The following is a 28,000-nucleotide window of genomic DNA, read 5'->3' as shown; positions in this document are numbered from 1 at the left end:
TGTTAGTGCTAAGGTACAAAAATGCTTTGTCCAGGTAATGATTTCTAATGCAGATATATGGAGATTTGAGGAGGTGAGCTAGACACAAAATGGACAAACAACCCCAGTGATAAATCACCAACAGCCACTCATCTGTCTCTACTTTAACCCCTCAGGATCTGTTTGAACAACCTGATTTTCTCCCTTCATAATCAGAGACTGCTGGAAAAATCTCTGCTAAACTAATCACAAATCACATATCCTCAGCGCCTCTCACAGCAGCACTTTCATTTTCCATCGAAACAGAGGAAACCCGATCCACAAAAATGTGTAGCTACAATTGCAGATGTTGCGTTCTCCCTTTCTCTCAGTCACTTACTTTTCCTGAGAGACCATCATGAAAGGAGAAAGGCACAGAAATACAATGGAGGGAATTTTGTGGTGGTGTTTCGCGATGAGCAGCCAGCACACGCATGGCTGAGAGGGATGCCCATGTTGAGATGGACTCTCAACACTCCGGTCTGGCTACCATATAGAGGAGCTCTATCTACCGTAGGAGGATAGGCTGCGACACATAGCCTCCCACACAACCTCCGGGATCCTGATCCTGATTCAAGCCCCTGAGCCCCTACATGCCAGTTCCTAATGACAATATAATCACAGGCAGAGCAGAGCAGCTGGGTGGTCTCTCTCAAACCCTATTCATCAAACCTCACCAAATGAGGTTTAATAAAAAAAGCCCATTGCCAAGAATGAGATGCATCACAAATCTACCGCACATGCAGTGCATGATAATTTGGAAATGTTAAGCGACAGAAAAGGCAGTCACTTTGTCTATCTGTCACCCTACGAGTCCTTCTGAGCATCCATCTATCCAAGATGAACTGGAAGCTGATCTGAGCAGAAATAACAGCTGCAGCCCTGCCTGCCAAGCAGAGCGATCTGCACCTTGAGAGCATAGGCCAGATATGAAGAGTAATGGCCATGACCACAACCTAATGAAGAGTTCCAGATTTTCATAGACCATGAAAACAGTGTGGGCCACTTATATATACCCAGATCATTCCATCAAAAAGGGTTAATCTTTGCCAAAAGCAAAAGATGAACTTGACGGACTTTTTCGGTTGTGTGTGAACCAAGGGCGAAAGGATCACAAGATGATGACTTCTGCAGACAGTGGCTCACTTTTCATCAGCACTTGCAGACAAGCTAAAGAGAAGGGGCCAATCCAAGAAGCAAAGCACTTATACATGAAACACATGGTCCACAGACCTAGCAAAAAGCTTCAATTTGCATGTAATATATGAATTTACACAATATCCTTTTAATATTTTACGTTTGGTCACAAACAGTATGTTTTTATACACTACACGGTTGTTACAATTATCAAAATAGAAGAATTACAGTGGCTTCTATATATATAAATAGAGATGTGTATACAAGTATACACACAGAATTTCATGCTAATAAAAACATTCTGGGTTTCCTTATCTTAGTTTCTTTCTCAACATCCCAAGCTGCACCCCACCCTTCAAGGAGAAGGGTACTCTCAAATTAAGACCTTGGACGAGACCAGATCACACATTCCCATTAAAGCCTCACCCACATCTCTAGAAAACCACACATGACACAAATGAAGATCATCTAAGAGATTTCCTGCAGGGCATGTGCTGACATAACCTTCACATCCACAGCCAAAGATGTCTAAAGCTTGAAAATATGCTAGCAGGCAAGCAAAATGCACAGCAAAACACTATGAGCTCATGCTCTGAAGATTATCCTAAAGATTTTATATTGCTATTGGATATCTCACTCCATTACACCACTGTATGTCTTGATTGACCACATTGGTATTGGATAGTAGTTATTTGGATCTCAGTATTAAAAAAAGCTGACACTGACTTAAAAGACCCAACAACGACTTTCTCAGTCTTGCTCTCTCTGTAAACTCTCTGCAGGAAATACGTTGTTCCTTCAAAGTGCCATCTCAGCACTGGCACCCCACTTCAAACTTCCCTTACTTTATTGCTTTTGGTTCACTAAGACATACATATGAGCCACAAAGATGAAGCCTTCAGTGTCTATGTGCCAAGTTTGCCTGTCTCTGACTTTTTACCTTAAAGGACCTTTGGAGTGGTGGAGAAAAACAGTCTGGCAGTAACACTAAAAGTTCCCAAAGGCATCAGTTTAAGAGGAAATCAAACCAAGATGCCACAATTACAGTTTCACCTGGTGTTGTGCTGCTCTCCAAATTAAAGATAGTAAAAAAGAATCTAGGTCCCTCTGGCACGTGCAAAAACATTTGCTGTGTCATGCAATTAGTTAATTATTTGAGAAATTGGTACAATGGCTGCTTCAGGGGCTGAATATATGACCTCTCAGTTATGGGTTGAGCTTTTTATCCACCAGGCCAACCTGAAGCATTCTGGTTCACATTTTTAAGTACGCTTTCTACTCTTCCTCGCCCTCTCTCTCTGTCTCTGCCTGTCCTTTGCCCCACCCTGGAGGAAGACGAACAGACAGTTCTCCCTGTGACCAGACAGACAGCTCACACAGCTTTCAAGGTCCTCTTAGGTAACATCTTCCACATGCTGGAATAAACTCACTCTTCTTAACTAAATAATTTTGCCATGTTTGTGTATAATATCCACATTTGGGATGTTAATCTAAGCATTCGCTATGACACCTTCTCTGTCCTCCTTCTGAGTCATTTCAGGATGTTATAATTCTGTCCTACTCAAGGCTTCTGTATTGGCTGCCATCCACTGTGAGCTACAAGGGATAGCTTTGTGCAAGCCACTCTCTTCCATTTCTCGCCTACATGTACTTCACAGAGAGGGTCACTCAAAATGAGTGGCACTGACAACAATGAGATCAGTGTTGAGGCATGCTGACGTCATGACAGCTTAATAGAGCTGGTTAAACAGAGTGCTTTGTCATGGAGCTTTTTCCTGTGGGGGTGTATGGTTGATGACAGCACAGATTTGATCTGTGGAAACTAACTCTATAATCAAAACCAAGCCCTTTGGTCAATGTGCGAGCAGAGAAAAACACAGCAAAAAAAAAAGCTTTTGAAATGTCTGCACTCATCAAAATCTAAACAAACATGCATTATTCCATTTACAAATTCTAAGTTGAAAATTTGTTTTCAACTTTGAATGAAATTTGAAAATTTCTATAGGACACAATATGAGTAAAAGTCCTCATATTCAACCCAGTGCACAGGTTCATGTGGTCTGCAATAAATGTCCCTGTTAAATAGGGACACGCCCAGCACTGAGGATCTCACTACTGCCAGGGGTGTAAAGAGGCGACATGAAGGAACAAGAACTCCACTCTTGCTGTTATGATGAATTGAATAGTTTTGATGCATCCGTGGGCTCAAACAGCTTTCACACAGGAGTTCATTTCAGGTTGAGTTAAGCATGGACACAACAGCCACTGTGCTGTTTTGTGCTTGGCACACAAAAAGTGGAATAAAACAAAGTAACATATTTTTAGTATCTGATCTTTTAGCACCAAAAATACCTGAAGCCAGCCAAGCCTTATTTCTTCTCTCTGCCCTTTCGTGGGAAGTTTTTACCAAAATATTAAACAAGGTAGATGATCCTCAATGCTATGAAAGAGCATTTTATCCAGTACAATATTGTGGTGCTAACTCGCCATTATAATTTAATCCCCGGCCAGGTAAGCTCCTCCGATTTCATACGTAGTTTACTAGTTTTACAGCCATAAGTGGAACTGACTGAAAGCCAAAGCTATTCTCCTCTGTGGGATAGAGTACCCAGTGCTAGGACCTCCCCCCTTCTCTCAAAACAGATCTCTTTGACTTCCTTTCCTGTGGTGTGACACTACAGCAATCCCTCTTTCCACTCTGTGTGACATCAAAAGAAGACCTGCCCTCTGTCGTGTCTTACACTGTCTATAAACTATCATCATCTATAGACAAGAAAAAGATGCTCAAACACAGATGCCTTCAGCTAACCCATAGGTAATGTGATGAGCATTGTTAGATCAACTAATCTTGAGATGGTCACCAATCACTAATTCTACTTTGAAAAAATAGAATAATATCTGACATTAATGATCAAATATTCCCTATATGTCTTATAAACCACTGTAAAACAATAAATTATCTGTCTCAGACAGGCCAAGATGTAAAGGTATTACCAGGCAGGTGTATGGCTGTCAAAGCCTGTTCCAAGCCATTTCATAAGTTCTATAGGTTTACAAGCATCCCCCACCCGTTTCCGTCTCGCTGCATTCATGGGCGGCAAAACTACCCTAAACTACAGTCTATGCCAAAAGAATTACATCAAGTGCCACATTCCTGTCTTTTCCCCTCAAACCACGGCCCATATACTCAACCAAACTTGAAAAGTAAAAACTCAACTTCCTTAATTCTGTTGTAGTCGCCTGTGAGAAATACCAGATGTTGCATTCTCGGAGGGACTTGAAGGGAAACAACTGGCCTAATTTCAGTAGATTTACATCATGCAGGATCTCATAAACTTAATAAAATATAAACAATAACAAAAAACTACAAATGTCCATCCCTTTTGTTGATGCCATTTCCTTGAAACTTGAAAAGAAGCTGAACACAATAATTCATTTGTCTATTCAGCAATACCCACTTGCTGAGCCCACAGCCACAAAGCATGCTTCACATTTCTGTCACACACTGGCTATAGAAATAATCCTACCATGCTTCAAGGGTTTCAAATTAGACTTTAGCAAATTGACATTCTCTCTTACCTTCTAAGGTGGTTCCTGTGCCCAGAAGAGGATCACCCAAACCGGAGGAGTAGCGAGCACTAACAAACAGCTCATATTCAGTGGATGGTTGGAGGTTCTTCAGCACAGCCTGGGTAGTATTTCCTTTGACGGATATCTCCTTCCTCTCACCACCCTCAGCAGGTTTGAAGGCAATGCGGTACTGAAGGACATTTCCTGGAGCAGCCTGCCATGCCAGTTTCATTGTAGCTGTGGTCTCATCAAAGACGCGAAGGTCACGAGGAGAGCCACGGACTGAAAGCAAACAAAAATGGATCAGACATTCACATCCATTGTGCAAACCCTCAAGTGTCACATAGCTGTTTGCCACTTGCGCTGTTAAAAAAGAACTTCCTAAAAACACCTAGATTTCCTGACTTACCTTCCTTGGTGGTGCCATCTACTTGCATCTCGTTCCCTATGCCTGTAGAGTACTCAGCAGATACAGACACACGGTAGGTGGTAATGGGGAAAAGCTCCTGGAGAACTATGGTCGTCTCCGCTCCAATGGTTTGGGCCTCAAGTATTTCCCCAGCACCACTCAGTGGGACATAGGACAGGCGATACCTGATCACCGAGCCTGGAGCAGCTCTCCATGACACCCTGAAAGTGTTCGTTGTCTCCTCTGTAACTCGTAGGTTTCGTACAGTTCCTTGCTCTGAAAAGGAAAGAATATTTTAGATCTTGAATTTTCTCACGTTGATAACTATTACAGCATTAGGTCAGGTTCAAATAAGTATCTCTTACCTTCTAGAGTGGTCTCTTCACCAGTCAATGGGAAACTGTCTCCTTTGTCATACTGAGCAAAGACGTTGACCTCGTAGGCGGTGAAGGGGAATAGGTGGGGCAGAACAGCTGTGGTGGTATCACTAGGCACTGCCAGGGAAACGTAGTCTCCAGTGACGTCGTCAGCCTTGCGGAAACGCACCAGGTAAGACATGACGTTGGCAGCAGGAGCTGTCCAGGTGGTACGGAAGCTTCTGGAGGTAATCTCTGAGAACTCCAAGTTACTCGGTGGAAGCAGACCTGAAAGTAAGATTACTTGTTATGAATGTCTGTCATTAAAAGGCAGTGCACAGGCCCAAATCATGTAAAAGTTGCAAATTAGTACTACCATGGTCATTTCCTACTGTGGATCTGTAAGATTTATGGGGCTACTGCAGCTATGTTTTATTCCTTTCTCCTCTCTGTACATTGTCTTGGCCATGGGCATTACTTTCAATTACTGGCAGCAATTAAAAGCAAAGTGTCGCTGTAACCTTGTTCATCTAACAAGATTAAAAAATATTTAAGTTGCCAAGCATGGAATACTACACTCACTAAGTGGTGTGTGTTTTTGGACTACAGGCTTCAGCATCAATAAGCATATTGTGTGGTGTCAAAGATTCTGCCACTGGGTGGAAGAGCCACAGCTCAGTGCTGGGGTGGCCTTTTGAATCAAAATCATGGTCAAGTTAAAATAGCACTGTTGTTCCAGTCTCTGTAGTGTTAACAAATGGTGTGATTGAGCTCATTCAACAAGCACATATGTGGTTTTGTGGTATGTTTGTTGGTAGGCTATGGTCGAGTGAGTTGATTACATTTTGCCTGCGCCTTGCCTTAGAGCAATTTATACAGTACTATACTTCTGTATTTTGCTTTTTCTTAATTGCATTGGCTCTCTGCCATTACACCTACTCCCAAAGACCGGGCCAACTGACAGTCAGATGGTACAGTTTCTAATAAGGACAGTATGGACCAACATGAAGGTGATATCCAAAACTGATGCCAAGAAGTAATGGGCATATTATGTGGCTTCACTTCAGGTCATAGTTATTGGGTTAAGATATTCTATCCTTCTACTTACTCCTCTTTTTGATGTTGAGCAGCTCCTGTTCAATCCTCAGACAGATGGACTGAGTCAGCTCCTTGGAGATCCTCTGGAAGGCATCAAAGTCCTCCACCTCATAGACATGAGTGTCTGATGGGGGATTAGCAATGGCCTCCAGCTCTGATCTCACTGCATCCTTCACACCAACGGCAAAGATCTCCACATCAATATTCCTCAGGTTGGTTGCAGCATCCTTAAACGAGTCTGATGACTTTCCGTCTGTGATCAGGACCATGACACGGGGCACATTCTGTCTCGCTCCACGGGCAGGGATAAAGATTTTCTCCCTGACATAAGTCATGGCCTTGCCAGTGTTAGTAGAGCCTCCACGGTAGGGGAATGTGCGCACAGCCTTGACAACAGCACTAATGTCATGGTGAGTGTTGAGGGCGAACTCAGTATGTGGATCGCGACTGTACTGGACCAAGCTAATCTGCACCTTGTGGGGTCCAATGTCAAAGGAATTGACCAGAACCTCCAAGAAGGCACGGACTTTGGCAAAGTTTTGTAATCCAATACTGTATGAGCCATCAACCAGTAGGACCACATCAGCCTGCACATCCACTCCAAGAGAGCACTCTTGAAAAAGACAAGACATAATGGGTTAATTAAAGGCCTTGTATGGCTTCCATGAAACAAGGTAACGAGTGAAGGACTTGAGTATATCTAACTTAAGAATAGTCAAGGAAAGATGACATGTCATGCACAACAAATCATCTCACCTGTCGACACCTTGACAGGCTGGGTCTTCTCCATTGCCATGATGGGTTCACTGGGAGTCAGACCTTTAAGGGCATACAGGCTGATCTCATACTCAGTCTCAGGGGAAAGGTCACGGACATTGATGGATGTCTGGGTGGGCCCCATGTACAGCTCTTGGCGTTTCATTCCAGGTAGCATGGGGACGAGGGTGACCTTGTAGCCCGTGATGTCACCCAGGGAAGAATCCCATGTCACCCTCATTGACTTAGATGCAATTTCTGTGACCTGCAGGTTAGAAGCTGGCTCTACCACTGGGGAAAAATGTGCAGGAAATGTATTATTACATGAGCTTTCAACATGTATTCAGCATCAAAATGTTTGCTGGGCTGCGAACAGTTACAGTACTTATGGCCATTTAGTGTCAAAACCATAGAACCCAGTATAATGTAACACATTTGATTAAGATTTTTTGACTTACTTTCTTCGCCGCTGACCAGAAAGCTGAGCTGCTCATCAACACCGGAGCAAACCTCTGTGATGATCTTTTTCTGTATCTCTTGGATCATGTCAAAGTTGGGAACATTGTACACGTGTTTGTTGTGAGGTGTGGAAGCAATTTCCCTTAACTCATCCTCATCTGCTCCTTTGATACCTGAGTGGGAAAATGTGAAGCACAACAACATCAACTCATATGTTCTTTACTCAGTGGCTGCATTACAGATGTGGTTGACTGCTGACGATTTTAGAGTATTGCGTATGTTAGAAAAAACAACAGTCAAATATGAATATTCCAATCAATGGAAAATCAAATGGCTCCAAGAACAGGCGGATTTTCACATGGGAGAACACTATTCAACAAAACACTGAATAAGAAACCATACCTAGGACAAATATTTCCACTCCAATGTTCCTAAGCCTTTTAGCATACTCCTCCACTGGGTCCTGGGATTTTCCATCAGTGATGATCATGGCTACCTTGGGAAAAGCTTTCCTGGATCCAGCTGCCTCCGTAAAGATGTTTTGTAGCAGGTAATCTATGGCATCACCTTGAGACATAAATGTACGTGTATTTTTAAATTTGTCAGGCATTCTTGCATCCATATTCCTACATCACATATCATCACGTTAAACAACCAAACAAGGTAATATTCAGATTTGCAGGGCTTTCCGCATTTTAATGTAATTAACATAAAATGGACACTTAAAATCACTAACAACCACGCAAACCCATTCTGGCTCAATTAGAGCAGAGTACAAATCTACAAATGAACACCTTTCGATCTCTGTACCTCCTTCTGTGATAAACACCTTACCTGTCATAGTATTTCCCCCCTTGTATGGCAGGGAGTTGATGGCTTGGAGCAGGTCTCCTCTTCTGTTGTAGCGGGTGAGGGGGAACTCTGTGCGGGTGTCCGTACTGTACTGAACCACAGCAACCCGGGTCTTGTCCTCACCAATGTCGAAGGCCCCTGCCATGGCGCCGATGAAACTACGGATGTGCTTAAAGTTTTCTCTGCCAACACTCCATGAACCGTCCACCAGAAAAACCAAATCTGCTATTGCACTGACCGAACACTCTGGGGAAAGACAGAAATAAGAGTCAGTCAGGAATAGAGCCGTTAAAAAATTATGTAGCAGGTTTTGATTGATCCAGATTAGGAAAAGTTTAATGATTGGTGTAAAAACGTTAAATGCAGAAAACCACATCCTTTATGTCTCAAATTAAACCAATTTCCAAGCCAGAAATGCAAGAGTTTGGTCTTGGAGCAATATTTTACATTGGCCCATTTCTTCTCCTGTCTGTCTAAATATAATAAAATCCTTGACAGTTAGCTGGATGGCTCAGAGATATACATTCTGACATCAAAGGAAATATCAGCCAGTGCAAAACAGTGGGCTGGTATAGTCATTCCAGGAGACAGAGGCAAAAATGTGGCTTATAGACTAAACATTTAGCAGATTCCAACAGCAATGCTCACTTTTATACTTTCAAATCCTACAGGGCTTTAAATCATAGATGAAATTCTCTGGAACGTTTAAGATGACTCTATTGAAATAATTGGCAGGGCTTATGTGGATGGACTTTAATCCTCATTCCCCTAGGTCTCATTGACTCTAAATTCTGTTCCTCACATCTCATAAGCCTCATTCTTAAAAGGACATCTTTTTTTCTCAAAATTCCCTGACCTAATGTTGAAAATTATGCCATCAAAGTAGGGGTTTAGTCAAACAATTTGGGTGGTTGTGAAAAATTTCTGAGTGCTTAACCATGAATAAGGGTTTAGGAGAATCTGGAAGTGTGGGTATAGTTTCCAGAAGAATCAACAGGTGGGGGAAAAAGTGAGCATGTCCTTGTGTAAATCCACACAGATTGGTCTCATGACATGAGCAGAAGAGAGTTTGACTGATTAAGAACTGCAATCCTTGCCACATCTTTTAACAGTTTAACGGACAGCACTTGCCTCTAGGTGGCACAATGAGTACGTCATTGCTTGACAACCCTCTCCTGCTCCCCTCCACTCCATGACGCATAATAGAACCCATGTCTCCTAGCTTCAAGCCTTCCTTTCCTTTTTTCTTAATGTGCCAACTGGTTTCAATTAAAGGAACCAATGTGTGCTGTCCCAGTCACTGTCGGATCCCTGCCTGCTTACCCGGTGACAACCCCAACAGAAGGTAAAATGTACGTTTGAAATTATTCCATGAGAAAAAAAAACATTATGATGACAGTCATGAAGGGAAAAAATTAGATTTAAAAAACTGGAAAGTCGCATGGAGGACAGGCCCTGTTCAGGTTTTGGTTAACACCACAGTAAACATACTCACTGATTGCATCTGACTGTGGCCTCCTGACTCGTACACTGGTGTTACTGGACTGGACTGAAACACAGGAAACACTTGGTGAGTTAGCAGCGCACATTGCCACCCCTGCCTCACTGTGTGGTTTTTCACAGTGGAAAAAGGCAAGAAATTCAACACATCATAAAAGCTGGTTGACAGGATCAAAACCACATGCACACAAACACATATCTTTATGCTGCATTAGCTATAAACTGTGAGCAATTCAAGAGTCAGTAAACAGATGTGATTTCTGCCTACTTTCCTGCATCTCATGTGGCTAGATTAAAATGCTACACAGAAAAAGTTATACTCTTATTAAAGGGAATATCACGTTTTCTACCATATCACTAGCAGTCAAATATTATCCCTGTGTTGGAGGAGATGTTCTGCCACAATTTATTGCTGATGTCACACCAGTGAACATCAGCATATATAATGAATGAGAAGACAATGAAAAAGTAAGTATTTTCAGAGACATTTCTGGATACAACTGTACCTTTTTGTGCTTACACACTAGCACTACTGTAACATTATAGTAAGTGCTAGCGCTAATAAAAATTATTGTGAAGAAATCTGACCTTGAACTTGTGTCTAATGCAAAAGTAATTGTGCACTTCAATTTTCAATTAAAACATTTTTTTTAAATGAACCCACTGTGTGAACCCAAATATGTACTTACTGGTCAGTTGTCCAAAGATGGGAATGCTCTCCTCTGACCCATAAAAGGAGTTTATGGACACTGAGTAGTCCAAGTCAGGGGTTAGGTCACTGATTGAGGTCGTAGTGGCATATGCATCGAGGGTAAAGTCTCTGACTGGTTCATCTAGGAGAGTGAAGTTAACAGTAAATCAACTGTTGGGGTGCATTGTGTGTATAAACTGCCTGTGTATTCACTGCTGGGTTCTGATCATCAACATACTGTAAGTGATGACTCCATACTGACCTGCATCTGATACAACTTGTATTCTGAAGCCCTCTATCCTTGACAAGGGTCTTGTCCATGACATGTCCACTGTGTTTTCATTTAGAATTTTAAATTTCAAGTCTGAGGGGGGTTCCACTGCAAATAAGAGGTGAAACACTGTTAAATCACAACAAACAGAAACATATGTATGGATATGGTTATATTTATGATCAAATCAAATTTTCAATCAAGCATTCGCATTGATCCCAACGACAAACACTTCATGACTGAAGTGGACTTGTTCGTTGTTGGGGACAGACACATAGCACTGACGTCCATTTGTGAGGGTGACAAGTAAGGAACACGTGACAACATTGAAAAAGTGTGAGAAGCCATTTTGGAGTAAAATGGCATTTGTTTGAGTTGCTCAACCAAGATGGCCAGCAACTCAAGCACTGGCATACACAACATGTGCACGACTCCGTGCAAACTCTACCAAAGTGCAAACATTGAGTGAACCATCCAACACATGCTGAGTGCAGTCATTACGCATGCCCCAACCACATACTAAACTGCTTTAATGATGGAGTTGATCTCAGCATTACAAAAATACAACGGTGACTTCATTCTCAAGTTACTGATTATACAATGGAATCAAGGTTGCCATGTAGTTGTTGAAGTAACTCTTGACAAAATTGAACACCATATGTTATATATACATTGTATATAAACATATTTCAAACACGAAAAGTAGTTTGTGGTTTATTTGGTTAAAACTCTTTACACAAGTGAGTGGCACACATCCATTGCAAACCTTTTAAAAAGAATACACAATTCGTCGCCGGAGACCCTTGTGTACTTTTTCATTGGCAGCATAATGCAAAAGAAGACATGAGAGAACAAATTACTCTGGACACTCAAAAGACTGTTCAGATGTACTATAATAAAGAAAGTGTGTACATTAAAATAAATACAGAAAAAACATATACAGTGTGACAAGACCACGCGCCTTTACACTTGACTTGATCACAACGTCATGCATCATGTACATGAGAAAGTTGTTTGGCTCAACAACTTTGATTGACTGGACGGTAGTTTCCATGTACAGTTGGGACCACACAGACAGAGATGACAAACATATTTTAAAATGATATTCTTTGTTACTGCTTCTAGGCTACCAGTCGAGGAAAAGGGCTAATGTTAATTAGCAAAAGTGTGTTAACATTTAGTATGTGTCATTTACATGCTTAAAAGTTATCCACTTTCATTTAAAAAGTGTCAAACAGTTAGTTTTAAATTTGTCACTTCATTTCACATTCATTTAATAATTAACTAAACTAAATTCTTGTTATGTCTCGTGCCACTCGGCTCAAAAAGTTATGTTATCATATAGCAAATTAGTGTTTAATGACAAAAATTCACAATGAACAACTGAAAGACAGTAGAGAAGTAGACACAATGAATTTAAGAATAATTTTGTGAGAAAATTCAAGATGTTAATGAGGTTTACATGATGTCATTTGCACTGACTTGTAGTGCTGGGCCAAGCCCTAATGTATCCACAGTGGTAGCAGTGGTAGCATACCATGATGGGGATGATGAAAGGTAAGTGAGCATGCACTAGACTGTAAGGCATCAGTAAAGAGCTTTGCCATGTGGGTCCATGCTAGCTGTTAAGTAAGAGCAAGAGTGCCATGGGAGGCAAGAATATCATTGTAAAATACACTTTGAGGAGGAAGCCATAGCTTGGGACACACTGAATGCACAGGCAGATGACAAACAGGAGCCCATAAAATAATTAAAAACTGGGATTGGAGGATCACCAACCTGGCATATCAACTCAAGGAGCCCCGATGGACTGCGTTCCCCCTGATTTCTCCATGAGTACTCATCTCCAACACCAAATGGTAAGGGGTATGGAAGTGTGTGTGGGTGTGTATAGGTGTGTAGGACTGGGGTAGCGAAGCGATGGATGGTGGATTGAAAAATTCGGATAACAAAGCTTTAGGCAGGTCTTCACTTTGAGCAACGCACCTGTCACTCCCCCCGTTTGTTCGTGGCAAAATGGTGAGAGCATGTCATTTCAATTTGTTACAGTTTCTTTGACCATATGTCCTCCTGGTTTTAAAATATAATTGAGGAACAATGGTGGTTTTGTCAAAATAACAATCTCTGGTATGTTATTTGGACCTTGTGGTTGCTCTTGTTATATGGATGTCCCATCAGTTCCTAATAAAGGACACCTCTGGCTCCCAGGGGCCAGAGTCTGGCTACTGTTCTGTTAGTAACCTCAGTCTCCAGCCAGCCAGCTATCCTGGCCTGAGCTACTGCCAGGAGGACAGACCAAAAGGAAGAGGAAAGAACACCGACTCTCCCAAAGAGGCAGGACAGATGCCAAAGTAATTCCACAACATGTGCTGACATTAAACATTACTGCATATTAACTTTCCATATGTATTGCAACTCAGCGTTTTTGCAAATGCCCGCAAAGAAGCCCTAGAAAGGCTCTTTGTCTTTGTGCTTTCTGAGGATTAATTTGCTATTCTCGTATTTCATCTTTCCATTCCATTTGTGGAGATATGTGAGAGTAGACGTTAGACTCCTCTCACCCCGCCAGAGCTTTCAAAGGGAAAAAAATCAGAGGGTTTCCATACCATATTTCCATATTTGCCATTATTTTGGACTGAAATGTTTGCTTATGAAATTACTTTGAGTCATTTTCTGTCAAAATTACTGACAGATTGTTAATAGTCTTGACATGCTAGCTCTTGTGACATGTACAGCAAAAAGTATTTAACAGCTACTAAAACAGTAACACATAAGCACAAAAGTAACAAAAGTTATTGCACTTAAGTACAGTTTCTTCCAGAAACATTACAATACTGCCTCAGGACAATTCTTCTGAATGGATACTTTCACTTTTGTTACCTACAGTAAATAAATTACATTTACAATTACATTTCATTTTACATGTTTTTAATGTTGAATGCAGATTAAACTTTTTGATTTATTTTAAATTATTGTACCCTGCTTCCACTGTTGTACAATTACTGTTGTTGCACAAGAAATTTAATGACTTAAAACACTGTATTTACTGCTGCAACCACTCTAAAACCATTGCAGAGAGATGTACACAGGTTTACAAGATCCTACTACAACGCCTGCATAATCATAATAAGTCAAAAATATGAGATCTCGCAAGTCAATGCCTAATTACCAGGGACTTGGCAATCTTCCAAATTTTGCTTTGGAAAAAGTGCAGAGGCTCGCTATCATAAAACTGAAACAGCAACAGCCCTGCTAAAACATTTATGGGGAAACATTTAGCCATGAAATGACTTTTGTTCTACTCTGTGCCCTGCTGTTAATGCATTTAATTAGAAATTGGAAATGAAATAAACTTTAGTGTGCTTTGTTTCTTATATTTGCCAAATCTGAATGAGAAAATTGCTTCTTAAGTATTGGTTTAAACCATATAAATTACAGCCTAATTACAAGTAAATGGGATCTGGATTTGGATTTTACATCAAAGCCTGTAATGAGTCCTGACAGATAAATACGCAACAAATGAGGGATAAAAGCATGACAATCATCAAAAAATAAGTCAGTAGTACAAACGTCACATAGTCAAATAGCATACACGTGGAATAAGAATAACTTTATTCAGTTTATCAATACAAAGAGTTCAGTGTCTATGCGATGACTCTCTGACATTAAAGTAAAAGACTAATCCCTGTAACACAGACAACCAGTGGAGATATATAGGTGAAAGAAGAGAAGCAGGAGATAAAGAGACAGAGTGGGATAGTGTATGTAAGTGGACTGAGGAAAGGTGGTTTAATTTACCTTGAGCATCTATGGAGGATAACACGGCTGCAACGAAGGCAGCAGTGGCCAGAGACAGCCCTATCTTCATGTTTGGCCCTTAAGGGTCAGCAGCACATCAACAAGTCTGAGGACAAAGAGAGAAAATGTGTTGAAGCTGCAGATCTGTGCCACAGCTCACTTTGTCAGTGTGCTGTAACTAGGCACCACATTTATGTCTAATTTACTGCTGCGTCAAGATAGTCAGGTTTGGACAGAGTATGAGTTTGCCTTTAACTAAAAGTACATAATGTATATATGCAACACGCACAGTGGACCTGAAATGCTCTCCTGAATTTTTTTTTTTTTTTTCAATATGGAATCAATATTGATAGCTCTTATTATTTAATCATTGCTTTCCATTATGATCAAAAACTGCAAGATCCAGTTTTTAGACTAGTTTCTAGACTCCCTTACACAACAAGTGGCACACCTTGCTGCCTCCAGCTGACGCCCATACCCTGAGGTGGGTATTTAGTACTGACTGACATACTGTAGGTATTTAGTAATGAGGGACTGAAAAAAAACATTTTGTTCATCCGTCTGATCTTCATACGCATAATCTGGAAAACCCATTGCCCTCTAGCTGTCCTGATCATTTTGGTGGCTTGCTATGCAGCCCACTACATACATACCTATGGTTCTCACTCACTTTAGCCCCTCAGGGATGGAGTCTGGATGACCTTATAAGGTCACCTTCAAACTCTGTCTGTGACATCATAAGTTACTAAATGGTATTTTTTTTATGTATTTGAATGTATAAAATATTATGGGGCATCATGATTGCAATTCCTTTAGTACAAATCACACATTTTTGTATCTCAAATCTTAAAATTGCCTCCCTAACTCCTCTCCTTCCCTTTGACTTCATCTATTTCTTTAGATTCAATAACAGAAATCAGTGAGTGACTATGGCTTTTCTCACCTCATACCGTAAATAGGTTGTTATTATACAATATTGGTTCATCTTAAATTGAATAATCTCATGCGACGTGGTTACTCTTTTTTTACTAAAGGATAAGTAGACCACACAGTAGGCATATAGTCTGAACTCAGCTTCTGTAATCATTACCACAGGCTGTGTGCCCCTCCTGGTGCACAAGCACGGAAACTGCAGCTACAGGGGCCGAAATTACTCTCTTGGCCCTTCGGACACAACTGGGTCTCAGTTAATTAAAATGTGCAAATTACACATAAAGCACACTAGCTATGCCTGCTTGCAACGACTCCACTTTACTCCCAGATTTCAAACCAATAGTTTGTCGTTGCATCTCCATTCAATTCAGTTCAACAACGTGACTGAGTAACTAATCGTGAAAAAAATATCATATCTTAAAAAAACCTTGTTTAGAAAGTTTTAAAAAGTGATTTAGCTTGTCTAAATATCGTTCATTAAATATATAAAATAGTTATTTCTATTCTTAAAAAATACCAAAATAACGGATTTAAAATGAACAAGTCACTCCACTCACCTATTCAACCCCCCAAAAATGAACCGACCGAATGTCAGAGCAGCCTGCTTGAAGCCTCCCCCTCTGAAAAGTAAGAGGAAAATTTCAGGAGCTGCGGCTGGACCCCTCTCTCCTCCCTCTGGCTACTGGAAGCTCCACTAGCAGATGTCCAAGAAGGAAAAGCCTTTTTCCAAGTGGGAAGAATCTTTCTACCACCGGCTACTTAATAGGGGGGCAGTTCCCAACTCTCAGTTTACCATCATATGGGCTTCTTACGAAACCGCCTGTCAGTAGATGTAAGTCCGATCCAGTTTGGAAATTACATTTTTCCCTGCATTCCTTTGGTCTGGTGATTTAATGAGTTTCCAGTGCCAATATGACTTTACAGCGGGGGCACAGTTGGTCAGACAACACTGAGAGGGGAAGTGTTTTTATATCCGCAACAGGCGACCATGTCCAATCTATTTACTCAGGTGTCAGCTAAAATAGTGGAAAGAAAAAGTACAATTTCTCGTTTTGTAAACACAAACCTCTTGGCTCTTCATAACGTGGCTGTGCTCATAATGCTTTCAAGATGCTTAAAGAAAGAAAAACAAGTGTAATCATATTAGCCCGTTAATTTTTTTTATTAATATTTTATGTATTAACAATGGAAAATGAGTCAGGAAAGGCAAAGTATTTCAGTCTTCCCTGTTACTCACTGCCACAATGAGAGCGCTTCTGACTGGTTGGTGTTTGGTGCCCTCTAGTGCTCAAACTAAAGAAATACACTACACACACGTTTGGATTGGTGAGAGAAATCCAACCTACCGTAGTCTCACTAAAATACTCCACTTACAAACGGACCGCAGTCTCCTGCTAAACTCAGATTCTGGGTGAAGAATAAGAAAGGGCTCTTGATGTACTTCCTACAACATATATACTCAATATGAAGCTATGAAGAAAAACATCTACAGCAGGAATCGAGTTTTAAAAAGTGACAATTTAATGAGATGTATATTTTTATTATTATTTGCAGCTCATGATTTGTACAATCAATAAATATTGGTTTCAAACATTAAAAATACTGATAGTATTGATAGGACAAATAATTTCCCAGATTACAAATCTGCACAACACAGAGTTGATGAATTACATACAGCATGTGCATGATAGTTTCATCAGATGAAAAAGTCCAATTTGCCAATCATGCTTCACTGTGGCTTCTTGGGCATTGCAGCACTAAACAGCTCATACACAACATAACCACTCCCTGTGAAGAGATCAGACAAGAATTACAGATGTGACGGGGATACAACGCAAGCTAATTATCCTGACTTCAAGCAACCCTGGATGATGCATCGTCAAATTACAGTCATTTTACTTTCAAAGTCAGTTTCAGTAATAACACCAGGGTCAAGTCACTGGTATGAAATGTGTTTTATTCAAAAGACAGACTTAGACATTTGGAGTGAGCCTGACTCATCAAATCTCAGACAAATGCTGACATACCAAACACAGTGAGAGTCATTGTGGCTCTGTAGAGCAGAGCGTCCTTTGACCCGCCCTTCAGATGGATAGGCATACCGTTGTCCTCCTGTTCAAAGAGCGAAGAATGAAAGCATATAGTTATATAATAAGACAGCCCTACTTCACGTTAAAATTTTTGTAGAGCTCATCTCTGGTTAACCATAGCAGTAAAGTGGTGGCATACAATACACTATGCAATGAAGCAGCGCTTGCTCTAGGATTTAGAAGCGAGGGTAGGCCATTTGTCAATGGCTACAGTAATTTCTAGCGTTATGCAAGGACCAGCAAAGCCTGCCACATTGGAATGTTGATTTTGCAATGGATTTTTAATTAGCAGCTTGCAAGCATCATTAGTATAAATCTAGCCTCAGCTACAGTCGAAGGTCATTTAAACATTGTAGGGGGAATATCAACTGATACTTATCTGTCAGGCTACAGAGAGGATAAAATTAGATTCTGTCTCCAGAACCTGGGAATAAAGTGGAAGCTTTTACATTATCATTATCAGTATAAAAAGATCTCATTCTTTGTTTCACTTTAAACACTGACAAGTGAAAACAAAGTCAAACAGGCACATAATTACTTTGCAAAAGGTATGGCAGGAGGTGCCTACACACCTAACCAAATTGTTTAAGTAGTAAGTAACATTAAGATTGTGATTTCACCTCACGCTGCTGAAAACGGTCTCATACTAACAATGTTTCACAAATCAGCCACTGTTTAGGATAAGGGAATACATATATACAAATGTTACTTCACATCTATATAACCTTTGCTCAGATATGTCACTCTCAGTGTCAGAAAGCAAGTTCTTCATCTTCATAAGACTAGACTGCTCCCGTGGCTTACAGGAGTCACACAGCTCCTGAAACACTGTTACAAAGATCAGATGAGATATTGATGGGATCATACGATTAAGCTTACCTGAAACAGTTTTTGTTTGTCCTTCACAGTGTTATCAATCTGTCTGCGGGCACTGCTGGTGATGGTGCGCCTGGAAAGCTGCCTAAGTCCCTGGTGATGCAAACACTTAACTGAGGATTTTATAGTTTAAACAGTTATAATTCAAGCATGACAAACAGTGAATAATGATGTAAACAAACTAATTAGCACTGAAACAGTATGAGGAAGTGAAATGACACAAAATACACCAAGTGTCATTAAGTGACACAAAGCTAGCAAAGTTTCTATGACAGTTCAGCGAGCTGAAATCAACTAGTGGTGGGGGAAATTACAGTTTCTGAACCACACTGAAGCAAGTGTGCTAAAAATAGTTCCTTGTTTCAAAGCGTTTGTTAGTAGTAGTAAATGGGGACATCTACTGACCAACCCTATGTATTGCATTTGTATGACAGGATTAAATGCACGACTCAAAGTCAAAACAGAGGTCAACTTACTGCTGTCATCTTTGATTATTTATTTCAATAAAGGTGGTACTACATATATAGTCAATGCATATATGCGCAAAGTTATTTGATGATAGTTCTTGGTTTGGCAATAGGTTTTAAGCTGCCTGTTATAGCAAAAAAACGTGGATGGATGGATGGCCATCCCGATGAAAATTGCTTGTCTGCTTGTCCAAACTTAAACCTGACTTGCTTTAATGCACGACTTGTTACTTAACCTACCAGGTAGCTGGCGTCCTGCCAAACAGGGCAACTGTGTTAAAGTTACACGGTTAAACACGCAATAACAACATAATATAACGAAAATAATATATGTATTTCTTAAATTAAATAACTTCATTTCATGGTATGATTTGCTGAACTGCTAGTTGGGTAGCTAAGTTAACTAAGTTTGAAAAGTTTAGCTAACTTAGGGACCGTTAACGTTACTCGTTAGCTAATCAGAAAATAAGCTAGCAAACGTTTACAAGTATTAGTTACACCACAACAACCCACCAATAACACTTTAATGACAAAACTGGGACGTTTTATAGTAAATACAATAGATTAAACGTCTCTCTTACCATAAGCTGTCTGTACATTTTGGCAAACTTCTGTGCTATGTTAAGCTATGAGGTAAAGGAACAGCACAAGGACGGACACTGACAGTCTGACTTCCCACAATCCCTTGGTGGGCCTGTCACATCCGGTCGCGTGAGATTGTTATTATTAGTGTCTCATTTATTAAGAATAATATAACAATAATGAATAAAAAATAATACAGCCACAACAAAAGTAGTGGTAGTGATATGGCAGCAGTTACGGCTGTAGTAGTGATCTGCAATAAAATCACAAATGACACCAATACATTCAGGAAGTTGTTTAATTGGACCCATACATGATTGGACCCTACAAACCTTATAAAAACCCATAAGTTTCCAATTTAAACAATTTACTCATTATTAATAAATCCAGATCACAATATTATAACAGAAGATTAAGTGAAACAAGGGGGAAAACTAACAAATGTGACACTTTTAAAGTGCATATAATTTGGTCAACATTGAAGAACGCAAGATAACTTAACACTCAGACCAAAATGTAAAAACGAAATCATTTTTGTGCTCTAATCAGCCTGAGACGCTGCCCAGTGTCTTAGAATCAAGAATACTGGATATAGTGGTATAGGTTAATGTTGCCATCATTAATAAACCTTAGATTATAATTTTAAAAAGATGCTTTATGACTGGCTCAGTCTCTTTATACAACCAGTCACAGCGGAGGGTAGATAACCACACTTTTGGTACTACTTATCATGAGTATTCTATGACTCTCCAAGGATAATATACTTCTTGTTAAACATCAATGCTTACCATAATAAACGGCACACAAGCAATGATTATCCCATCCTATATTCAAGGTAATCTCAAAAACCACAGAGGTATGTCAATGAAATAAAATGGTACATTCATCAGCAGGACATATTACAGTACATAGTATGGACAAAAACTTGCGTTAAAAATACATACATCCTTCAATAATTAAGCCATTCGCAAAGCACTGCTAAAATAAAACACAGATACTTTAATAATGTATAGATAAATAGAAGATAAAAAGTTTCTTTTGAAGAGAGGAAATGACATTCTCAGCAGCTGACTTGAAGCTATATGCACAGAGACACAGACTCTAGCATCCTTCTTTTGCCTTAGTTGACCTATACATAAACACTGCTTTTGATGAAACACTTAAGACACTGCTGTCCTTGCACAAACACACAACAGACAATTACAGAGACCAGTGTAATCACACTAAAATCAACAAGCAGTCCAGAACGGACCCTTTAGGGTCACCCATGCATGCAGACACAGGAAAACGCGATACACAAACAGATTAACTTGGAATATCTGCACTGTTGTTGCGGGTGTCATATTTATGGTGGATGATGAGCAGAACCACACCCAGGAAGAAGCAGATGGAGCCTACAGTGATGTAGGCAATGCCAAGGAAGGGGTTCTTCCCTCCCATCCAGGAGATGGTGCTCAGGATCATCCGCTTGCGACCATCAAAGCTGAGCACAGGGTAATCTGGTTACACACGGCTAAAGAAAAAGTATTGGAGCTTCTGGAAAGTACAGAAAGAAGTACAAAGGGTATTTTCTGATATCAATACATCTTCCAATATGGCAAATGTATGCATAGTCACCTAAAATAATCAACCTAATGTTCAAAGCAATAAACTGTGCCCCACTGGTGCTACACGAGCCCAAGCTTTTCCTATGTGTAAAGCAAAAACTTCAATCTTGTTCTTCACTCACTCATTTGGGCAACAAAGGTTTGTAAAAACCTAATATAATAAGATCATATCACCATACATATCCACTAATAAGCAATTAATTTAATGTCACATGACCAATTTTCAGTTTATTTCTGAAAAGTGAGTATACTGGTGTTTGCTCACAGCACAGTATTTGACGGCAAGCTAAATTCACTTTGTTCAAATATTTACTTTTTGTTGTTTAGATGTTTTCTATTTGTCACACACACTATAGACAGGATTTGTGAAATTACAGCAAATCTATGTGATTTAAGATGATTGGTGTTTCTACATAATAATCTTACCCTGTGAAGCTTTATATAAAAGGAAATAAAAATCATACTAGCCAACCCTACAGCCTAAGGCTAGCTCTAGTTTTGATTGTGTGGTAGAGTTTCTGGCTATAATTCAAAGGATACTGTAAGTGATGTCCAAGACGTATTTGCCACTGGGTAGAGTGGGGGTCGTGCTAGACTTCTTCTGGATGATGCGATATAGCTTGCGAAAGGTGGGCAACGCAGCCGTGCGCATCCACACAATGAAGTCCTCATTGATAAAGCCATTGTTCTCAGGATCAGATGGGTCCAACTCGTACACTGGCTTTCTCCAGTTGACCGGCTTACTGGTGCCTGAGAAATAACAAGACAAAACCAATCTAGTCACTGCCACTGAGGTGTTAATGAGCCTAAAAGATCCTGTGCAGTTTGCTAAAATCACCTTGGAAAGCTACAGTAAGGTTGTTGTTTCCACCAGGATTCCTGAACTTCACATGCTTGTCTGTCCACCATGCAATGCCCTTCTTTACCAGATTAATTGCATTTCTGGTACCATTGGAATCAATATGATACAGCTCCAGAGTGTCTGAAACAAAGAAACATTACATTCAATATTGTTGCATTAAGGAAGTGCCACAAATGAGCTGAACTTCTGCAAATTGATTTTAGTAGGATTTTCAATGGTCACTCAACTCAATGGTGGGCTCTAGTTGAACACATGAGTGTTAAGCAATAATGTTTACGTTGCTGAGGAGAAAAATATTAAAGTTGTTCACCATGTCTCACTTACCATTGAAAAGGCTGTTTGCTATGGCCCCACATGGAGCAATGGGCAGTCCTTCACTTGTGCGGTATGGTTCGCATTCCTTGCTGGGGTTCTGTAAAAAGCAGCCAGCGTTAAACTGATGCAAGAGGCATTTATTGAAATTTCTGCATGTAATAATAGTACATTTCCAAGATGATACCTTCAAAGCAGACTGGTCACCATTCAGTTGGCTGTCATCCCTGGACTTCACATAGCGTCTGTGGTTCTGATAGAAGTTGGATAAGCCGTAGTACATAAAGACATTGCTCTGCAGGGGATGAGAGATCGTGTTATAGAAAGAGTATCAGTAAAGGCAAGGAAGTACTTCAGTAAGTTGACACTTAAGTAATTCTTTGGATCATCAGCTCTATCTGCTAAGTTTACATGTATCAAAAATAGGTTTCTTTATGTTCTCAAATGAGACAGATGCCATTTTACCCCAGTATGATTTTAGTTGCTCCTAAAAACTGCAGTTATTCTAAATCGTAACCCAAATCTAAGATGTATTTAGTGACACTGGGTTGTCTTATTCGAAAACTGAGATGAAAATGCAACTGGCTGAGAGAGGAATCAATAACAGCTTTCTGAAAGTTGCTGGCCTGCATATTTTAAGACTAGAATAATCAATGATAATGACGGCTCCAAACAAACCTTGAGTGTACCTTTCTTTGGACTTTAAATAGATCTTAATGGACATTTAGTGTCAGGAGGGCAGTTTTTTTTCCCTTTTATTGTACTCCAACCAACACTATCAATTTTGAAGCATGCATTATTCATTGGGTCCACATACTGTAAGCTGCTGCTCACCTCAAATGGCTGCTCCAATGTGAAGTCCACAGAGCAGAAACATGGTGTTGTGCTGTTCCAGCTGAAGTTGTTGGCACAGCTGTAGCATGGACTGGAAGAGTCTACACCAGTGTAATCAATCTGAAAATGAGGAGATGATATGTTAAAAAAACATCAGATTCGAAAACATTAAGTACAACTACATAAAACAAATGCAGGTCATTTCGGAAGCTGTAGTTGTTTTTTTTAAGTTATTCTAATATTTTGATTACCCTATTGATACAAGTGGGATGTTACACTAAAAGGAATTTCTAATATTTTGTCTAACCTCATTGATATAAATGGGGTGTTAATACGACAATACAACATTTTGATATAAATGTGTGGACACAATACTTGAGACATTTCTCTTACACTGCAATACAATTCAACAGCACCACACTAACTGAAGCCTCCAAATGACCACAAAGGTCAATTAACACCTTTTTAAACCGGTTTCAACACAACTGAACAATGTAATCTTTCATCAGAGTGCTTCTGTATTAGACTGCATTAGTTTTAGCTCTTTAGTTGCTAGATACTTAATAAACTGACAAATGAGTCCATATGGTAATTTTAACATGGCAAAGTATTCAGAATTCAGAAATGTTTCCCTTTTTATTTGTGTTCTTGCTTGTCGTAATACAGCATGTTTACAGGTCAACCGGTTTACAATTAAATTAGCGTTAGCTACACGGCTCTTATTTACTAGTAACCATGGTTGAACTGGACTGTGTAGAAAAACCTAGACTAGCTAGTCCGTGGTGGCTATAAAGTTAGCTACTTAAAACGCAGGCAGACTGTACTGTACTGTTACTGTACCTCGAACTCTTTGATGTTGTTTGATGAGACATACAGGCCGATGCCGATGGGGATGAAAATGAGACCGATAACGAAGAAAGCAGGCAGCACGGTGCCTGCTGTCAGGATGGGCTGCCAGGCTGGTAGTCTCTGCTGCTTGAACGCCGTGTTGTCCGGCTTTTTACTTTTCGCAGCCGCTGGGCCTCCGTGGCTCGAAGCACCTGAGTGAGGTCCGTCCTCCTCCTTAGCGTTGTAGCTTGACGCCATCATGGCTGCAATCCGCGTCGTGCAAAAATAATCTACTGTAGTTGACAGTTGACAGTTCCTAGTTAATCCCTCACGATAAACAAGAGACAAAACGTGAACGCAACTGCTAAAACTGTCTAAGGAGTGAAATTTACCCTCTGTCTAATTCAAATATCTACTGATTGTAGTACTGATTAGTACTTGTTAATCTAATCTAAGAGGAAGAAGCCGGAAGCTTCTGAGCCAATAGGATCATGTAACGTGACCGTTACGTCATCACAGAAATTATAGACGCCCCATTCTCACATTGTTGTGCACAAACAGCTGATGCTTCTTCTTCTTCTTCTTCTTCTTCGTAAAGTTGTATGGCGGTTGGCAACCAACGTTATGGTGCATTACCGCATCGGGACTCTAACTATACATTCACTAATGGTTAAATAAAATAAGATAAACTGGGAAAAACCAAGAAAAAAATAAAGAAATTAAAATTAAATAAACATACCATAGTTATATTATCTTTATCAAATTTGTTCTCCTAAGATAATGAAACAACAATAGATAACACTTCTCTCTTGACCTTCTTTGTAAAAGATCTCATAAATCAAACCTCATCTTTATTTCTTTAAGGTACAGTGTCACTTCTCTCAGCATCATATTTTGGACAGTAAATCATAACATGTTCTAAAGTTTCTTCTTGATCACAGAATGTACACCTTCCTGTATTGTGTTTTCCTATTTTATATAATGTACTGTCTAATCCTGTGTGCCCAAAGCGTAGCCTGGATATTATTGTTTCCTCATTCCTGGTTCTCCCCGTTTTCCTCATCACACTTACTTTTCTTTGAATGTTGTATAGCCACCTTCCTGTTCTCTCTTCTTCCCACTGCTTTTGCCACCGTTCTTTCAACTTGTCCTTAACTGTGGTTTTCATTTCCATTATACTAAGGGGTACTGTAATGTCAATGTGATTTGTTTTTGTGGCTTCTTTTGCACACTTGTCAGCTATTTCATTTCCTTTGATTCCTATATGTGCTGGTATCCATACAAATGTCATATTTAGCCCCATCATTTGAATTCTATATAGTGTTTGTTGTATCTCTATTAAGACATCTGGTCTGCTGTCTGAATGGCTGTGCTTCAAGCTGATTAATGATGAGCTGGAATCAGAGCATATTACTGCTCTCAAAGGTCTCACATCTTCGACCCTTTGCAATGCTAACAAAATCACCAGCATCTCCCCTGCATATACCGATACTCCATCACTGATTCGTTTGCCAATTTTAATGTTGACATCTGGAATTATGAATGAAATACCAATTTTGTTAGCTGTGTTCTTTGAAGCATCTGTATACATTTTCACGTAGCTGTGGTATATGCTTTCTACATATGTCTGTATTATCTGTGGATGTAAAATGAGCTCCTTATCTTTGTTCTTTTTGCCAAGCAATGTGAGATCTACAGGCGGTTCAGAGAGCATCCAAGGATGTATTACTGGGAGTGGGTCTGTTGGACTAATGTTTATTTCAGTTATTCCTAGTTCTTTTGCTTTCTGCTCAATTGTCCATCCAAAACTTTTTGTTTCTCTCCTCTCCTTTTCCCAACAGGGTTTTAATGCATCTAGCGTTGGATGATCTTCATTATGTCCTTTTACCAGTAGTTTAGTTTACCCAGTAGTTTGAAGATAGCTGTATTCTCCTTAATTCCAGTGGCATTTCTCCCATTTCCACTTGTAATGCTGATGTTGGGGATGTTCTAATGGCACCTAAACATAGTCTTAAAGCCTGATATTGAATCTTGTCTAACTTTCTGAGAGATGTACTTGCTGCGGATCCAAACGCTACACACCCAGAATCTAATACTGATCTTATTAATCCTATGTAGATGGTTTTCAATGCTGATCTCTCTGCACCCCACCAGACATCTCATTACATTTAATACTTTTTTACACTTGTCAGTTACCTTCTGAATATGTAGTGCCCATGTGATTCTTTCACCAAACAAAATTTAAATTGTTTCACTCTCTCCAATTCTTGATTATATAATTTTAAAAAATTAAAATTAGTCATTTCTTTTTTGTGTAAAGAACATTTTCCTTTGTTTTGTTTACTGAGAACTTGAATCCCTACTTAAATGACTATTCTTCTATTTTAACAATAGCCTCCTGTATATTCTTCACACTAAATTCCATATTGCCCCGTCATCCGCAAAAAGAGAGAATCCCATCCCATTCTCCAAATTCAGAAAAACATCATTTATCATAATAGAAAATAACGCAGGACTCAATATACTCCCTTGAGGAGTTCCATTTTAAACAGAAAAATTTCCTGAATAACACTTCCCTGTTTTTACCTAAATCGATCTTCCATATAAAAGTCTTTGATCCACCTATACATTAGGCCTTTAACCCCTAATTTACTTAGTTTAATTAATAATCCTTCCTTCCACATCATATCATAAGCCTTCTCTATATCAAAAAAGATGGCCACTATGCTTTTCCTATTAATCTGCGCTTTCCTTATTTCATGTTCTAAACATATAGCAGGGTCCATGGTATTTCTACCTCTTCTTAATCCACTTTGATATTTTGATACATAGCTTTTGCTTTCCATGTAATACGTCAATCTTAGATTTATCATTCTCTCCATTATTTTTGCATGCATTGGAGGTTAAGGCAATAGGCCTATAATTCCCTGGGTTTGTGCAATCTTTTCTGGGCTTGTGTATCGGAACTACAACAGCTTCTTTCCAGACTTGTGGCAATTTTCCCTTCTCCCAAACCTTATTATGTACTTCCAGTAGAATGTCCTTCGATGATTCACTAAGATGATTTATCAAAGTGTAACATATCTGATCTTTCCCCGGTGTTGACATCTTAGTTTTCCTGAAAGCACGATTCAGTTCTGCCTTTGTGAATGGTATATTTGTTAAATCTTCATTTTGCTGTAGTAGTTCCTTATTCTCAGCTATTGTATTTTCCCTTCCTCTTTGCCCCTCTTTACTATTATTATTAGAACTGTGAATTTTAACAAAGGTTTGTGCCAACATCTCTGTTTTCTCCTCATCTGTCACGGCTGTAGTTCCATTGTCCACTAAGACTGGATATCCATACTCTCTTTTAACCCCATTCATTCTTTTTATCATTCCCCATATTTTAGTAATTTCTGTTTCTTTTCCTACTGAGTTACAAAACTTCCTCCAAAACTCCTTCTTTGCATTTTTAATTGTTTTCCTTGCTTTAGCTTGCAATCTTTTATATTCAATAAGAGTCTGAAAATTGTGAGTTATTTTTTACCATTTTAAACGCTTTATTTCGTGATTTTCACATTCCTTTGTCCACCATGGTATGTTTTTCTTTTTAACATCTGATGCTAAATGTAAAGATCTGTTTTAAATTTTAAAATAGATTCTATTTTAAAATAGAATTCCAAGTATGGAAGCAGAAAGAAATTTTTTAGAA

At 39.6% G+C, this 28,000-nt stretch overlaps 3 protein-coding genes across 6 annotated transcripts in view; all 3 read right to left on the bottom strand.

Annotated features, from left to right (window-relative positions):
- The window catches only part of col12a1a (collagen, type XII, alpha 1a), a 57,533-nt gene extending 40,942 nt beyond the window's left edge, over window positions 1–16,591 (bottom strand). For 3 of the 4 annotated variants that reach the window (XM_044166537.1, XM_044166535.1, XM_044166536.1), the window contains exons 1-13: window positions 16,406–16,591; window positions 14,916–15,021; window positions 11,109–11,225; window positions 10,845–10,988; window positions 10,151–10,204; window positions 8,638–8,901; window positions 8,206–8,370; window positions 7,803–7,976; window positions 7,345–7,635; window positions 6,599–7,201; window positions 5,500–5,778; window positions 5,135–5,410; window positions 4,735–5,007 (exon numbers count right to left, since the gene is read on the bottom strand). In XM_044166537.1, coding sequence (XP_044022472.1) covers window positions 4,735–5,007; window positions 5,135–5,410; window positions 5,500–5,778; window positions 6,599–7,201; window positions 7,345–7,635; window positions 7,803–7,976; window positions 8,206–8,370; window positions 8,638–8,901; window positions 10,151–10,204; window positions 10,845–10,988; window positions 11,109–11,225; window positions 14,916–14,985 — 2,710 coding nt within the window. In that variant the 5' untranslated portion in view covers window positions 14,986–15,021; window positions 16,406–16,591. The remainder of the gene's footprint in view (window positions 1–4,734; window positions 5,008–5,134; window positions 5,411–5,499; window positions 5,779–6,598; window positions 7,202–7,344; window positions 7,636–7,802; window positions 7,977–8,205; window positions 8,371–8,637; window positions 8,902–10,150; window positions 10,205–10,844; window positions 10,989–11,108; window positions 11,226–14,915; window positions 15,022–16,405) is intronic. The other variant, XM_044166538.1, reaches the window with a different exon arrangement.
- A 755-nt stretch (window positions 16,592–17,346) lies between these two features.
- On the bottom strand, window positions 17,347–20,011 carry LOC122861807 (cytochrome c oxidase subunit 7A2, mitochondrial-like). The gene is made up of 4 exons (XM_044166725.1): window positions 19,863–20,011; window positions 18,818–18,907; window positions 17,876–17,960; window positions 17,347–17,636 (listed from the first exon to the last, which is right to left on the bottom strand). The coding sequence occupies exons 1-4, from the start codon at window positions 19,878–19,880 to the stop codon at window positions 17,578–17,580; spliced, it is 252 nt and encodes an 83-aa protein (XP_044022660.1). The 5' UTR covers window positions 19,881–20,011; the 3' UTR covers window positions 17,347–17,577.
- A 132-nt stretch (window positions 20,012–20,143) lies between these two features.
- Window positions 20,144–24,799, bottom strand: tmem30aa (transmembrane protein 30Aa). The gene is made up of 7 exons (XM_044166724.1): window positions 24,319–24,799; window positions 23,479–23,598; window positions 22,832–22,939; window positions 22,657–22,744; window positions 22,309–22,452; window positions 22,011–22,220; window positions 20,144–21,362 (listed from the first exon to the last, which is right to left on the bottom strand). Exons 1-7 carry the CDS (start codon window positions 24,565–24,567, stop codon window positions 21,169–21,171), a joined length of 1,113 nt encoding a protein of 370 aa, XP_044022659.1. The 5' UTR covers window positions 24,568–24,799; the 3' UTR covers window positions 20,144–21,168.
- Between the last annotated feature and the right edge of the window lie 3,201 nt (window positions 24,800–28,000).

Source organism: Siniperca chuatsi, linkage group LG15 (genome assembly GCF_020085105.1).
Source record: "Siniperca chuatsi isolate FFG_IHB_CAS linkage group LG15, ASM2008510v1, whole genome shotgun sequence".
In the NCBI taxonomy this organism is placed as follows: Eukaryota; Metazoa; Chordata; class Actinopteri; order Centrarchiformes; family Sinipercidae; genus Siniperca; species Siniperca chuatsi.
The sequence above is the reverse complement of the archived record's forward strand: the minus strand, read 5'-3'. Positions and strand labels throughout refer to the sequence as shown.